This window comes from Oncorhynchus keta, chromosome 19, assembly GCF_023373465.1.
Source record: "Oncorhynchus keta strain PuntledgeMale-10-30-2019 chromosome 19, Oket_V2, whole genome shotgun sequence".
Classification (NCBI taxonomy): Eukaryota; Metazoa; Chordata; class Actinopteri; order Salmoniformes; family Salmonidae; genus Oncorhynchus; species Oncorhynchus keta.
In genome coordinates, this window is record NC_068439.1 from 36,954,511 (window position 1) to 36,970,931 (window position 16,421).

Sequence of the window (16,421 nt, forward strand, 5' to 3'; positions counted from 1 at the left end):
ACATTGTTAGGCACAGACGACAGCACGAAGGACAAAAAGGTAGAGAACACATCACGGGAAGCAGCCACAAGTGTCAGGAAGTGTCCATGATTTGAATGTAGCAATGGAGATAACTGTCCAGTTTTAGATTTTTTTTTTGCAGCTCGTTCCAGTCGCTAGCTGCAGCGAACTGAAGAGGAGCGACCCAGGGATGTGTATGCTTTGAGGATCTTTAACAGAATGTCACTGTTGGAATAAGCATCAACCACCGGGGTCTTGTGATGGGTATATGGAGATGGCCAGTTTACAGAGTATAGAAAACAAAGTCTAGATTTAGCAGCTGTTGGTATTTTATTAGGATCCCCATTAGCGGTTGCAAAAGCAGCAGCATGACATAATACAAAACATTAATAGACAAGAACAGATTGGATATGTGCTGAGGGGACAGTACCGTCTAGCCATACTCCCAAGTACTTGTCATGCTTTACACCCTCAGAGGTAGTCATCACACCAGTGGGGAGAGGAGCATTCTGACCAAACCACATTACCTTTTCTTTTGGTGTTTAGAACAAGGTTAAGGGCAGCGAAAGCTTGCTGGAGACTAAGAAAGCTTTGTTGTAGAGCGTTCAATGTGAAATCTGAGGGGCCAGCTGACTATAAGACTGTATCAAGACAACTGAAGGACTTTAAGAGAAGTTGAAGTTTTTTTCTGAAATAGATCACAAGCACAGCTTGCTAAATTACACCAGTTTTATTTTTGCCTTTTGATACAGATTAGTAAAGATAACATTGATGTACTTAGACATTGTTACCGTAGGCCAAGAAAGACAACTCCGGCTCTATAAGCATGTGCAACAACAATCATGTGTTAAATATCAAATAAAATGTAACCCAAAATATGCACTATTCAGAATATGCAAAGAACAGTAGCGTTGTGTCAGACCTAGTGTGCAGCAGCTACAAGCTTTCTACATTTTTCCCCTTGATGAAAAGGTATTTGTCCTTCCATAAAGATGACAACTGAATAACGGCTGCTTAAGCATCAAACAATGGTACGAACTTTGAGATTGGATGAAAAGGTGCTACAGTACATGAAGTTGAATTCATTATGTGGTGTAAATGCTATGAAATGCATCCAGGCAAGTTATTGAACAGTCAATGGAATTCCCTTTCAGTCCCACACAAATAGCAGCCAACGTGACTATTAAGAGGGAGTCTAGACTTCTTTCTTTTGAGCCTGTGACTCACACCTGTCAATACAATACTCACTATTGACCAGAAGCACTTTCTCTATATACAGTGAAGTCTGAAATTAGACAACCTTGATAAAGATCAGCAAAATTGACAATTCAAATGCTGAGCTATATTGTATGTAACAAAAAAGGGAAATTATTATTTTATACTAATACAATTGCTCAGAGAAATTGCTTTTTGTTTAATACTTTGTTTTCAATACCTCACCTTGTGGGGATAATGGCACTGCGCTGTTATCAAAAAAAAAATGCTATGAGTTGGAGAACCCATTGGGAGGGATCTTAGACCGTTCCACTTCCAGATCCGTTGTCTGCATTTATGGACTGCCCTCTTCAATACAAACCACAGGATTTCTATGGTTTAAGTCTGGAGACAGATGGCTGTTGAAATTTAAAAAATTAACCCTTTGTGGATTTTGATGTGTGCTTGGGGTTATTGTTTCGCTGGAAGATCCACTTGTGGACACGTTTTATATTCCTGGCAGAGGCAACCAGTGGTGGAAAATGTCCCCAATACTCATACTTTAGTCAAATTAAAAATACCTTAAATATGAAAATGACTAATGTGAAAGTCACCCAGTAAAATACTACTTTAGTAAAAGTATTTTGTTTTAAATATAAAGTAAATGTAATTGCAAAAATATACTAAGTATCAAAAGTAAAAGCATAAATCATTTCAAATTCCTTATATTAAGCAAACCTGACAGCACCATTTTCTTAAAAAAAAAAAATGTATGAATAGCAAGGAGCACACTCCAACAATTTACAAATGAAGCATTTGTGTTTCGTGAGTCCGCCAGATTGAGGCAGTAGGGATGTTCTCTTGATAAGTGTGTGAATTTAACTATTTCTCTGTCCTGCTAAGCATTCCAAATGTAATGTACTTTTGGGTGTCAGGGAAAATTTATGGAGGTAAAAGTACATTATTCTCTTTAGGAATGTAGTGAAGTAAAAGTTGTCATTAATAGTAAAGTACAGATATTCACAAAAAAAATTTTTTTTAAAGAAGTACTTTACACCACTGGAGGTAACCAGGTTTTTGGCATACATTTCCTGGTTCTGGGTAAAGTTCATGATGCCGTGTTTACCTTAAAGTCCGTCTCCGGACTTGACATAAGCACAGACAACGGATTTCAAGGATCTGGATGGATTTCGTATGGAGGAATGGTCCAAGATCCCCCATAACGTGTTCTCCAACTCATAAACCATTTTAGAGAAAGGTTCAGTGCTGTTATCCTCACAAGGTACTGAAAACAGGGGTGTCAATAAGTTTGAGCCCTACCTTTTGAGAATGAATATTACTTGTTAAACAAAATCTCTCTGAGCAATTGAATCAGTATAAAATCATTTCCCAATTATTATTTTTTTTTTGGGGGGGGGGGAATACAATATAGCTCAGTATTTCAATTACTTTACACAGTCATTTGTTGCTCATCTTTATCAAGGGTGTCAATTTCTAACCTTACGCCCACCGTGTACTATATATAGTAAGGCAGTCAAATGACATAAATTAGAGTTAAATAGTTCTATATTCCCTATTTGATAAATCTATCTAAACATAAATAACTTTATATACACTTAGTTTAAGCTCACTTCAAATCTAATTTCATCCATCAAACTGCTGCAAACACGAGCTTACAGCTTTCATACATTTGACCAATCCTGACCTAACAGATAAGTATAAACTAAAAACAACACGTCTTTCTCTTAGATCCAGACCAGTTTTTTTCTCCTGCAGAAAAATACATCCAGAGCCTTCATAGAAGGCAAAACCTCGGTTAAAAACATACAGAATCACGGTGGATGCTGCTTTGTTTAGCCACCCTACTGTTAATAGTAGTCAATGTCTCAAGGCAGGCGTTGGAATTTGGCAGTTTGAGTGAGGAACGATCGGTAAGAAACCTAATCTCCAGACTAATGCTTTTGTCTACCATCAATACTTATGAGGATTACTTGTAAAAACACACTATACACTGTATAGTTTTGCACCTATCATAATGGTAACAGATTAGTAACTGATAATAGGATTATATTTACAGTAATACTGTACCATAACACTGCAATTGGATAGTGGACACATCACCAGTGTGAAACAAGATGGCAGTACTGCAAGTGTCTTCTTCAGACACTTACTTGAAATGCACATTCTCTGGCAGAAAAGGCGTATAATATCATAGGACACATCACTTACAACAGCAACTTTCCTCTCGAACTCCAGTTAACATTTTGCCAAAGCTGTCATTGGTGAGTTATTGTCTCTTGATTTTTGGTTTTCTTGACATAGAATGTGCCACTAAACAGTCAAACAGAATAAACTTGACATTTAAGAGTATACTGAACTAACTGTACAATGGTCCCGAGCCATTTGCCAAAGTGGGGCACTTTCCAATGGTCATTGGAATGCCTTTTCAAAACCTCTCGTCTTAACCAAACGGGTGAACAACACGAGTGTTTAAGTGACACTATCATTAGCACCAACCTCACACACTTCCTCCTCACACCCACCTCGGCTGACCCCCAGACCAAACACAGATGAACCTTGACCCTGCATCACGCTCTGAGAGTTGACCCCTAAGAGCACTCCAGAACTGGCCATGGTCAGGCAAGAGACAGCATTACTGCTGCTACCTGTACTGGAATGATGTGGGGACAAGACAGAGTTCCCATTCCTGCCACCAACGACACCGTGACCGGCCTCGCTGGTCGAGAGAGGGAGATGCTGTGGGGAGATCCCATCAGCGCGGTCGGACCCTCCCCCATCCTCGCTCCTGCCAGCCGCTCCGCTCCGTCCCTCGCAGTGGGAGCGGTGCCGCATGAAACTGTCGCGCCACATGAACTTCTTGCCGCAGCCGTGGCAGTCGTAGGGCTTGAGCCCCGTGTGGGTCTTCATGTGCTCCGTCAGGTGGTGCTTCATCTTGAACTTCTTGGCGCAAACCGGGCAGTTGAAAGGCCGCAGGTCCAGGTGCATGTTGATGTGACGGTCGCGCATGCTCTTGTGAGTGAAGGTCTTTCCACAGTGGCACATGAACACCTTCCCTGAACTCCCGCCACCACCCCCATCCAGTCCATCTAAGCCACCGCCCAAACCCCCCTGTGCTGACAAATGGACTGCTCCATGCTCCAGGTTTGGCCCTTTAAATGGTGCCCCGGCCATACCGCCTCCCATTCCTATGGGTTGAGAGGAATCTAGAGAGGATTGTCTGTACATGAGGATCTGGTTGCCTTGCATGTCTATGGGAAAGAGCTGAGCTCTAGCAGCAGCAGCAGACTGGACTTGGCCTAGTAGGGCTGAGACGGTTCTGCCACCACCCTGACCAGCGCTGTCATGAAGGTGCTGTGGGGGAGTCTGGTCCATCAAACCACTGTCAAACTTGAGGTAGTCTTCAGAAGACTGGCAATAATCCATCTATGAGAGAAAGGGATTCAGTTTGGTAATGATCCAAAAATACAGAAACTGACACTCATTCCAAATGCACCAATCAAATACAGTTGTCCTCCTGATAAGTTAGAATGGTAATTAACCATGTCCACTGACAAACATATTTCGCATCAAGGGCTTGACTAACCTGTGTCTCCATCTCATGGTCCGCTTTGCTGCTCAACTCTCCAGACAGAGTCCTAATGTTGGATATGTTGAACGTCCTCTCCCTCTCCCTCAGCATCTCCAACTCTCTCTCCTCTTCCTCATCTGGTCCTTCCTCACCCGACACCACGATCAGGTCATCGTCCTGGGGCCTCTCTGTTTTTACCACCACCCACTGCTTCCGGGGCATGATGCTGGGCTGGCTGTATGTGGGCCGCTTCTGGAGAGGGGAGGCATCCCCGTCTTGGTAGGACGACACCCCGAAGCTGTCGCTGACTCCAACCTCTTGGTCTGAGACAGAGGCAGTCTGCTTCCTCCTGCTGCTCCCTCGCTTCCTATGGTATAGGAGCTCTTCCTCTTCTTCATCCTCTTCTTCGATGAGGAAAGCCTCTTCGCCCCCTGAAGGGGTGCAGTAGCTGGGGGTGGAGTTCACGCCTCCCTCCCCTGCAGCTCCAGCGGCCGCCGCTCCCCCGCCGAAGTTAGTGTCTCTGGGGCTGAAGTAGTTGGTGCTGCTGGGAGACTGGCTCTCACTCAGGGACGGGCGGCTGGGAGGGGGAGGGGCTGGCTGGGTGTTGCTTCCCCCAGCTTGGGCAGTCCCAGCCCCTAGGGAGCTTTCACTGCTACTGCATCCAGGGTTCCCCTGCGCTCCCCCAATGACACCCTGGGTTGCACTACCACTCCCCGTCACCCGCCCCTCTTTGAGGAGCTCTGTGCACTTGTCCACGATGTGCCACATCTGCAGCACGCTGCCCACGGTGAGGTAGTTGACGATGTCTTCGCGGAGCATGCGCAGCTGGCCCGTGTAGGCGCAGCTCAGGACGCTCTCGAATGCCAGTGGGTCCATGACGGCAGGGATGGAGACAGTGGACATGTTCTTCAAGAGCACCTGGGGGGAGGGGGTTGATGAGACTGTTAATGATGGTTGGCAACATCAGTGCACAGGATCAAAGTTATTGATGTAAACTCTCACGTCAGTGTAGCAAGTTGCAATCGGCCTTGGATGAAAACCATCTAGATGAGACACAATCAGTGGCTGTTAGAGTTAAACTATACTGAACAAAAATATATATGCAATATGCAACAATTTTACAGATTTGACTGAGTTACAGTTCATATAAGGAAATCAGTCAATTGAAAGCCTGGCTCCCAAGTGGGTGGGCCTGGGAGGGTATATCAGAGTTCGGCACCCTCCTCAGCTCATGAAACATGGGACCAGCACATTACATGTTGCATTTATATTTTTGTTCTATGCAACGCCCTAGCAAACAAAACGACACACACCTGGTCGTGAAAGTAGGGTGAGGATGCAGCTAGCACACAGCGGTGGGCCTTGAACACCTGCCCCTGGACCTGGATGGAGAGGTCACAGAGCTGGCCCTCCTCGCGCTGCCTGTTCAGGCTGTCCAGTACAGACGCCTGGGAGCTGGGGAAGCACACCTGTACCACCGAGCCAGAGGGGGCACCTGAGCTGCTGCTGCTACAGCCCTGCCCCATGGACAGAGAATGCATCTAGGCTTTTGAAGAGATAGAAAATGTAGTTTGTGAAGGAATAATTCATTACATGACGTGGTGGATGAATAGTGTATATCCTTTCATTTACTTACAAATAGTTAACTGTTTTCCTGAGATTAACCCTTTATTAGTGCTTATTACTGCCTACAAAACAAAAAAAGTCAACCACATTCCCAAAACAGTAATTTGAAATTGCTCTAGGTGGTCAATCAACCAATCAACACCCCTTTAATGTAAGCTTTAAAAATCACTACTGATGCTTTCTTATAATGCACTGACTCAAATGTATCTGAATGACAGACACCACCTTACTTGAGACTCAAAAACATTTACGAACACTGTGGGGGAAAAAACAATATTGTTGATAAATAATGCAACAGCCTACAGCAACTGGCAGTAGACAATTAAAACGATGCGTAAGTAGTCTTTATTTTGCCACATGCATAGCATATTGTAATGCAATTAGTTAACGTTAGGTAGCTTAGCACATGTTTGCAGTCAATCAATCCTGCTAACCAGACAGCATTTGTAGCTAAATATAGCGAATAACAAAGCAAGCTGGTTTGTCAGCAGTCTGCGACGGTGGACATGCGTTGAAAAGGCAGTGTTGTGAGTTTCTCTCATGACAAAGCATAGATAAGTAGCTTCAAGCTCTCAACCATGAGAGCATAATTTAGCTACAACTAAAAACTGCCTTAAATATCTCTCCAGCTAGCTAACGTTAGCCTGCTAAAATGTATCTAGCTAGCAAGCTAAACACCACTTACCGTTTTAGAATGTGCACCTTTGAAACAATTACGTAAAGCCAGACTCTATCCTGACAAGCTATCGTGTCTCCGTAGATTACATATACATTTCCATTGATATGATTTGTTTCCCATCATACTTGGCAGACAACCCGTCATGCACCGCCTTTGACGAAATGTCAGACATACTGACCAGCCGACTAAAACCAAGCTATGACAAATACGACCTCTTGTGGCGTTTAGTCAAATTGGTAACATGTTTATTAAACCATAGAGGTGTATATAATGACGAGATGCTCATGTCTCCACCATAGACGGGAAGGCAGGAGACAAGTTTAGGACTGCATATTAAACCCAAAGAAAAGTATTGGGTTTATTCTAGACATAATTTGGCGAGAGTGAGCGCTCTCGCTTCGACTTTTCCACTAGGGCGGCGCACAATTGGCCCAGCGTCGTCAGGGTTTGGCCGGAGTAGGCGGTCATTAAAATAAGCATTTGGGATCGGATACTGATAGGCTACTGTGATTAGCATGAGGTTGTAAATAACAAGAACATTTCCCAGACTTATTTGGTATGGGCAGAAAATGTAAATTATTGTTAAACTACACTGTCCAATTTACAGTCACTATTACAGTGATAGATTACCATGCTATTGTTTGAGGAGCATGCAAATGTATTTACATTTACATTTAAGTCATTTAGCAGACGCTCTTATCCAGAGCGACTTACAAATTGGTGCATTCACCTTATGACATCCAGTGGAACAGCCACTTTACAATAGTGCATCTAAATATTTTAAGGGGGGGGGAGAAGGATTACTTTATCCTATCCTAGGTATTCCTTAAAGAGGTGGGGTTTCAGGTGTCTCCGGAAGGTGGTGATTGACTCCGCTGTCCTGGCGTCGTGAGGGAGTTTGTTCCACCATTGGGGGGCCAGAGCAGCGAACAGTTTTGACTGGGCTGAGCGGGAACTGTACTTCCTCAGTGGTAGGGAGGCGAGCAGGCCAGAGGTGGATGAACGCAGTGCCCTTGTTTGGGTGTAGGGCCTGATCAGAGCCTGGAGGTACTGAGGTGCCGTTCCCCTCACAGCTCCGTAGGCAAGCACCATGGTCTTGTAGCGGATGCGAGCTTCAACTGGAAGCCAATTTATGAATTTGAAAATATATCAATAAACCAATTAGGCACATTTGGGCAGACTTGATACAACATTTTGAACAGAAATGCAGTGGTTCATTGAATCAGTCTAAAACGCTGCATACATTAGATGGCAGCAGTGTACAAAATCTAAATAGTGCCTAAACTACTATTGATTTAAATGGCCTCTTGCATTTCAAAGATGGAACAAAAAAAAAGGTGTGCTTTTTTTCTTTATATATTTTACCAGATCTAATGTCTTATATTCTCCTACATTAATTTCACATATCCACAAACTTCAAAGTGTTTCCTTTCAAATGATAGGGTAGCCTAGTGGTTAGAGCGTTGGATTAGTAACCGGAAGTTGGCAAGTTCAAACCCCCGAGCTGACAAGGTACAAATCTGTTGCTCTGCCCCTGAACAGGCAGTTAACCCATTACATAGGCTGTCATTGAAAAGCTGTCAAAGGACACCAGAAACAAAATTGTAGACCTGCACCAGGCTGGGAAGACTGAATCTGCAATAGGTAAGCAGCTTGGTTTGAAGAAATCAACTGTGGGAGCAATTATTAGGGAATGGAAGACATACAAGACCACTGATAATCTCCCTCGATCTGGGGCTCCACGCAAGATCTCACCCCGTGGGGTCAAAATGATCACAAGATCCCAGAACCACACAGAGGGACCTAGTGAATGACCTGCAGAGAGCTGGGACCAAAGTAACAAAGCCTACCATCAGTAACACACTACGCCGCCAGGGACTCAAAATCCTGCAGTGCCAGACATGTCCCCCTGCTTAAGCCAGTACATGTCCAGGCCCGTCTGAAGTTTGCTAAAGAGCATTTGGATGATCCAGAAGAAGATTGGGAGAATGTCAGATGAAACCAAAATATAACTTTTTGGTAAAAACTCAACTCGTCGTGTTTGGAGGACAAAGAATGCTGAGTTGCATCCAAAGAACACCATACCTATTGTGAAGCATGGGGGTGGAAACATCATGCTTTGGGGCTGTTTTTCTGCAAAGGGACCAGGACGACTCATCCGTGTAAAGGAAAGAATGAATGGGGCCATGAGATTTTGAGTGAAAATCTTCATCCATCAGCGAGGGCATTGAAGATGAAACGTGGCTGGGTCTTTCAGCATGACAATGATCCCAAACACACCGCCCGGGCAACAAAGGAGTGGCTTCGTAAGAAGCATTTCAAGGTCCTGGAGTGGCCTAGTTCCTTTTCGGCATCATGAGATGCATGTTGAGAACGACAGAGCGGCAGAATAATTTAGTGCGAGTCGTGAGATTACTTTTCACAAGCAATGCATTCTGCCAAGAGTGGTTTACAATATAGTCCGGCTGCGGCCAAAACTAGACCTCGTTTCAAATGTACCAAGAAATAATCATATTTGTATGCCTAGCAATCAAAAAAATCTACATTGTTTAAAGCACACATTTATAAGTCAGTCACAAATGACAGCTCCAATAAGCTCCCTATGGTGAAAGACATATTGAACGAGAAGCTCGTGGCATAATGATTCTCATTTTCAGGTCATCATTCGCCATTCGTTATTTTTACGGAACATTTCGAAATGATCCAGTCGTGAAAACAAGAGGCCAACTTCCCCATCACTAGTACATATCTATACTTTAATTCTAGACAATTATTACACATAGCCTGGTTCCTCTCTAGGTTTCTTCCTAGGTTTTGGCCTTTCTAGGGAGTTTTTCCTAGCCACCGTGCTTCTACACCTGCATTGCTTGCTGTTTGGGGTTTTATGCTGGGTTTCTGTACAGCACTTTGAGATATCAGCTGATGTACGAAGGGCTATATAAATACATTTGATTTGATGATATTGCTGAGTCTTCCTTTAAATCTAAAATGTACAAATACAATACATCGAACAGTCAAATTTAGGCTAATGTGACTGTTGAAATGACCACATGTTCAGAGTTTACCTTCTGGTAGGTCAGATTGGTGACGGTGACCTCGTTGTAGGCACTTTTGCGAATCTCGTGCTCCTGTCTCTTGTCGGCCATGCCAGTGTAGAGGAGATCACGCAGAGTTCCATTGAAGATCAACAAAACTGGCACTAAATGTAAACTGGGAAAAATTAATAAGAATCCAGTGAAAAAAGTTAAATGTTGCAAGTACCATGCATTTACACCAGCTTCAACTCATTCCACTTCAATGGGAAATACATGATCTGAAAAACAGAAATGCATTGATACAGTAAATGTCAAATGAACAAGTTCAAATTCCGTGCTCAGTGTAATAGAACTGTTTCAGCTGAAGAGACAGTTACCACGCATACTGATGAAAACCAATGGTATCATCACTACCTGCCATCCCTGCTCCCGTAATTTCTTGGAGGCCTGGAAGATCTGCTGCACGGCCTGGGGGATGACCTCACGCATGTCCTCCATGGTGTAGGTTTTGTCACTGCCCGTCTGGCCGTAGGCGAATAATTTTTGCACGCCCAATTTTTCAGTTTTTGATTTGTTAAAAAAGTTTGAAATATCCAATAAATGACGTTCCACTTCATGATTGTGTCCCACTTGTTGTTGATTCTTCACAAAAAAATACAGTTTTATATCTTTATGTTTGAAGCCTGAAATGTGGCAAAAAGGTCGCAAAGTTCAAGGGGGCCGAATACTTTCGCAAGGCACTGTATATTGGGCTGCAAAGAGGGTTCTGGCAAAGAGACGTAATGGCAGTGGGTTTGAATGAGGCTGGACAAAATGATTATGCCAGACTTCCTTCCTATTTCTGACCAAGGAGCAGAGGCAAGACTGCCTCATTCAATACAGCTATACACCATTCATCTCATGTCACAGCAGTCAAGGTGATCAGTTGTCACAATGAGTAGGCCTGCGTGCTATTTCCCTTCTTGTGTGGGAGAACAAGTTCTGTCAATGTGTTTTTTGATAGCTTTATTTTGGCTGGATTAAGTATGTTTATCCTGTCACGTACGGGATTTATAAATATATATTTTCCCCCCCTTGTCCAGTTGGTCGGGGCATTACACCTTTTTGGGTTGTAGTCTGCCATAATAATCAACCGAAGAAGACGTTCTACCTACACATTGTGAAGCTCGGCCTTCAGGCTCTTTTTCAAGCCCAGAAGAACATAGTGCTCCTCAGTGAGGTTGAGGTCTTCTCCAGGGAGGCCTTCTCACTGGCTACAATGCTCTTTGACACCAGACAGGGTAGCCAGCTCCTGCGCATAGTGGCTGCAACACAGACCAAAACTGGCTAAGATTGGCAAACACACCAAAGGGACCAAAAGAGTAACATGTAACATGCTATCATGTTATTATTACTGCACTACTGGCTAAACGTATGCATAAAATTATGACTGGTATAGGACTCAAGAAAGGTGAGAAATCATGTCAGCTATACGCCCACTTGTTTTGCTAAATCAACGCTTGCCTCTGACATTCCTTACGCAAAATAAGTCACTCTTTCCTATGTGGTTACAATGCCCTTTCCCATGCCACTACACCCATTTTCACATAATGGTCCACCCTATGCATGCTCCATGGTATTGCTCCATGTACCCGAGCTGAGTGTGGAGTTCTTGTAGCTCTGAAGTCATCTGTGCTTCTTTCCGTCTGCTTTTAGCTACAGACTCCTTCAGACTCTCGTTCTCCAGGTCCACCGTTTTGACTTTGCTCTGGTAATAGGACATCTTGCCCGCCCTGTCAGTAACCTTTCCCTTGAGGTCCCATGCAGGCCGCCGTGAACAGCTGCTGTTGGTGCTAAGTAAACACATTCAACACCCTCATGTCTTAAGATATGGAAGACAATGTTTGTGGATACAAGATACAGAAAATGTTAAGGACCATGTGGAATAAACAGAGACTAGGGTAGTTACCTGTTATAGTGGCGGATGCAATGGGCGGCTTCTGAAAACCTTTTCATGGTATAGGGAAAAAAATATATATATATATATATATAAATCACACACACACAAAATGATAGCAAATACGTAGGGCTGTCCCAGACTAAAAAAATCTTGGTCGACCTAGTCGTCTGTTATTTCTACCAATCATGTGGTGTATTTTTCCATATATAGACATCCTATGCGTTTTAATCAAGTCAACTATATTCACTGGGTTTGTCTGATGCTTTAAGCAAACAGGTTGATTAAATAATTCAAAAAGACACACAAATGACTAGCTGGAGTCCGGCCTGCAATTTATTTGATTGTGCTGGGCCAGGCATAGACTTGCTGCGCTGTATTGAAATGTAAAAAGACACAGCGAGTGACAGTGACGAGCACCTGTTGTCTCGCTCTGTGCTGCAGCGACCACCACAGAACATCAAAGTGTTTATCACTCGCTGTCCATTTTGTGAAGCTGCAACATAATTGCAGCCATTTCTGTCTGGAAAGTTTTTGTTTCCTAAATCCCTCATTTGTTTAGAAAAAAACATTCCCTATTCCCTCAACACTTGCTCTCTTTATGTGACACCTGTATGCATCGTATGCACCAGACCAAAACCCTAGTCACACGGGACTAGTGTTAATAGAGAACGTTGGTTGTCATTATTACTTTCCGTTATTCCAGAGGACAATTTAGACAGGATTAGTGTTTTTTTTCCTTCTCCAAAACTGCCCCATGTAATCCTTTATTTTCCCCCAATAAATTGACAGTTATGACGGAAGCCTGGAGGTTTTTAATTCTAGGCGTGAAGATACAGTATTTCAACATTTTCAGGTGATGGGGCCACACTGATAACTCCAGCTTGGATCCCAAGTGTCTAATCTAAACCATACCAAACCATCTTTCCTATAGTGTCGCCATAATATTTGAATTGAGGAAGTGTGATCATAATCATTAGGATACTGTAGCGATCTACAGTACGTCCTAAATGCGCCCCCCCCGCGCCTTCAGATGTGAGCGAAACAGTGTAATTACACTCATGATGAGCCACGGTAAGGTGCTTGCTAGCATTCATCTTATAAAAACAATCTATCTTAACATAATCACTCGTTAACTAAACATGGTGGATGATATTACTAGTTTATCTAGCTTGTCCTGCATTGCATATAATCGATGTGGTGCCTGGTCATTTATCATTGAATCACAGCCCACTTCGCCAAACGGGTGATTTAAAAAGCGCAGTTGTTGCACCAATGTGTACCTAACCATAAACATCAGTGCCTTCCTTAAAATCAATACACAAGTGTATATTTTTAAACCTGCATATTTAGTTAATATTGCCTGCTAACATTAATTTATTTTAACTAGGGAAATTGTGTCACTTCTCTTGCGTTCTATGCAAGCAGAGTCAGGGTATATGCAGCAGTTTGGGCTGCCTGGCTCGTTGCGAACTGTGTGAAGACCATTTTTTCCTAACAAAGACCGCAATTATTTTGCCAGAATTGTACATAATTATGACATAACATTGAAGGTTGTGCAATGTAACAGCAAAGTTTACACTTGGGGATGCCACCTGTTAGATAAAATACAGAACGGTTCCGTATTTCACTGAAAGGATAAATGTTTTGTTTTCGAAATGATAGTTTTTGGATTTGACCATATTAATGACCTACGGCTCGTATTTCTGTGTGTTATTATATTATAATTAAGCATGATTTGATAGAGCAGTCTGACTGAGCACGGTGGTAGGCAGCAGCAGACTCGTAAGCATTCATTCAAACAGCACTTTCCTGAATTTGCCAGCAGCTCTTCGCTGTGCTTCAAGCATTGCGCTGTTTATGACTTCAAGCCTATCAACTCCCGAGATTTGGCTGGCAATACTAAAGTACCTATTAGAACATCCAATAGTCAAAGGTATATGAAATACAAATGGTAGAGAGAGAAATAGTCCTATAATAACTACAACCTAAAACTTCTTAACTGGGAATATCGAAGACTCATGTTAAAGAAACCACCAGCTTTCATATGTTCTGAGCAAGGAACATAAATGTTAGCTTTTTTACATGGCACATATTGCACTTTTACTTTCTTCTCCAACACTTTGTTTTTGCATTATTTAAACCAAATTGAACATGTTTCATTATTTATTTGAGACCAAATTGAGTTTATTGATGTATTATATTAAGTTAAAAGTGTTCATTCAGTATTGTTGTAATTGTCATTATTACAAATATATATTAAACATTTTATAAAATAAATAATAATAATAAAAAATAAAAACATTTTAAAAAAAATAATTAATAAAAAGACCGATTAATCGGTATCAGCTTTTTTTGGTCCTCCAATAAATCGGTATTGAAAAATCATAATCGGTCGACCTCTACCAGATACTGACTGTTACTTTGATTTTGACCCCCCCCCCCCTTTATTCAGGGACACATTATATTCCATTTCTGTTAGTCACATCTGTGGAACTTGTTCAGTTTATGTCTCAGTTGTTGAATCTTGTTATGTTCATGTTCTTGTTATGTTCAAATATTTACACACGTTAAGTTTACTGAAAATAAACGCAGTTGACAGTGAGAGGACGTTTATTTTTTTGCTGAGTTTACAATTTCAGTAACACGTCTTAGACTGATGGCCTGTGCCACCCCCACAGCGATTTTTTCCCCCTACTGCTCGACTAAAGAAATCTCAGTCGACCAACAGCCTATCGACCAAACAATCAGTCGACTAAATTGGGTCAGCCCTACAAACAAGACAGTAGACTGGTACGGCTAGCTATAAATATATGTATATCTTTCTCAATACACAGCACCTCACCTCTAGACGGAGCAGCAGCTATAGTGGCTGCTCTTGTGGGCTGAATCAGTTTGACTGCTAAGAGAGGAAGGGAAGGAGCAAGAGACCTAATGTTTTATTTTATTTTTTATTAAACCACATACAGGAATTACAGAAAGACTGTGCTAAAACTATAAGAAACAAGAGGTGATGACATTGACCAAGCCAGTCAATTAAGTGTTTGAGAGGACCAGTCACTAACAGCTCACTTGGGTGGAGGGGGCCTCTTTGTTCCCATCGCATTAACTGCCCGTCTCATCTTTGGGTCAGAATCAACCCTTCGCATCTTTTTCTAAAGGAGGCTTTTTTTTACTGGTAAATAAGGACACATTGGAAACCGGACACATCTAACTGTTTGTGCTGTATAAAGGAACTTAACATGTTTGTCATCAGTACCTGTATTACAGTTTTGCAGAAGATAGCCACACCTGAACAGCTTGTTGGTCAGAGATCATGCTTTCACTGCTGTTGCTAGAGGACCAGACATGTCTTACCAGACATGACTGGTAGGCGGCAGAGGGAGGAATATTTGTTAGTGAAATATATATATACACATTTTAAAAATCTAATGTGACAACGTGATAACAGATTGCAGAAGGCACTCCATTTAGCTACATGTTTTTCTGTAGTTGTCAATAGAGAAAGAGAGAGTAAATTGACTAGTTCCTGGCCTAAGCTTGATGATATCCAAAATCACCCAATTCAGACTGACAGCTAACGTTAGGTTGATAGTTAGCTAGTTACACCTCTTTATTCATATGACTTGCATTTGTATGTACCTAAACAGAGGGGTCAACATGTAACGTTAACCATAATGGAATCAATGGCATGACATAGGGCTAGTTAAAAAAGAAACCATTGGCTCTTTAACGTTAGCAAGCCAAGTAGAATGGTGGGTTGAATTACGAACTGCAACTTCGTATAGATTCATGTAGCTAGAGATCCATGTTTTAGTCGTTTGAAAATAGCAAGCTAGCAGGAGTGTAGTTTACGATAATAATATGTGGTTAGAGTAACTAAAATTAACTGTCTTACTTTACAGTAGCTAACTAAATAGCCAACCTTAGTTGGCTAACTTTACACACCCAGCAAGTCGTGATAAAGCTGAGGGAACGGCAAAGCCAGAACAGACATACAAAATTCAACAGCCTTACAAACATATAATCAAGACATTTCACAAATTTGAATTGAGCAATATTTACTTACCAATCCGCGCGTTCACACTGGTTTCGGTACAGACACCACACCCGTTTGAATTTACACCGTCCAATGTAATTGGTTGACTTTATAACATCCCGTTACATGAAACACAATCCCGCCTTCATTTTGCTTTACTACCCAATCCAATGTAAATGAAAGTCGTTCAAGGGATGGACAATTTTTCGCCAATTCCATTCCCAATACAGACAATCCATTGATCAGATCAGTCGTTGGATCAAAGAAATGTATTCTGATATCGAATATAAAATATAAATATAGCTCTGAATCATCAGCTTGGC

The 16,421-nt window shown here is 42.2% G+C and overlaps 1 protein-coding gene across 5 annotated transcripts; it reads right to left on the reverse strand.

The window, feature by feature from the left end:
* Positions 1-715: 715 nt before the first annotated feature.
* Positions 716-16,176, reverse strand: LOC118398193 (zinc finger and BTB domain-containing protein 22-like). Of its 5 annotated transcripts, none has more exons than XM_052470439.1 (7): positions 15,319-16,176; positions 12,072-12,110; positions 11,755-11,955; positions 10,154-11,427; positions 6,097-6,329; positions 4,799-5,701; positions 716-4,638 (listed from the first exon to the last, which is right to left on the reverse strand). In XM_052470439.1, the coding sequence occupies exons 5-7, from the start codon at positions 6,322-6,324 to the stop codon at positions 3,685-3,687; spliced, it is 2,085 nt and encodes a 694-aa protein (XP_052326399.1). In that variant the 5' UTR covers positions 6,325-6,329; positions 10,154-11,427; positions 11,755-11,955; positions 12,072-12,110; positions 15,319-16,176; the 3' UTR covers positions 716-3,684. The 5 variants fall into 5 exon arrangements, with proteins under 5 accessions (XP_052326399.1, XP_052326398.1, XP_052326396.1 ...); XM_052470438.1 differs by having other exon boundaries at positions 10,154-10,298; positions 10,538-11,955; XM_052470436.1 differs by having other exon boundaries at positions 10,154-11,955.
* Between the last annotated feature and the right edge of the window lie 245 nt (positions 16,177-16,421).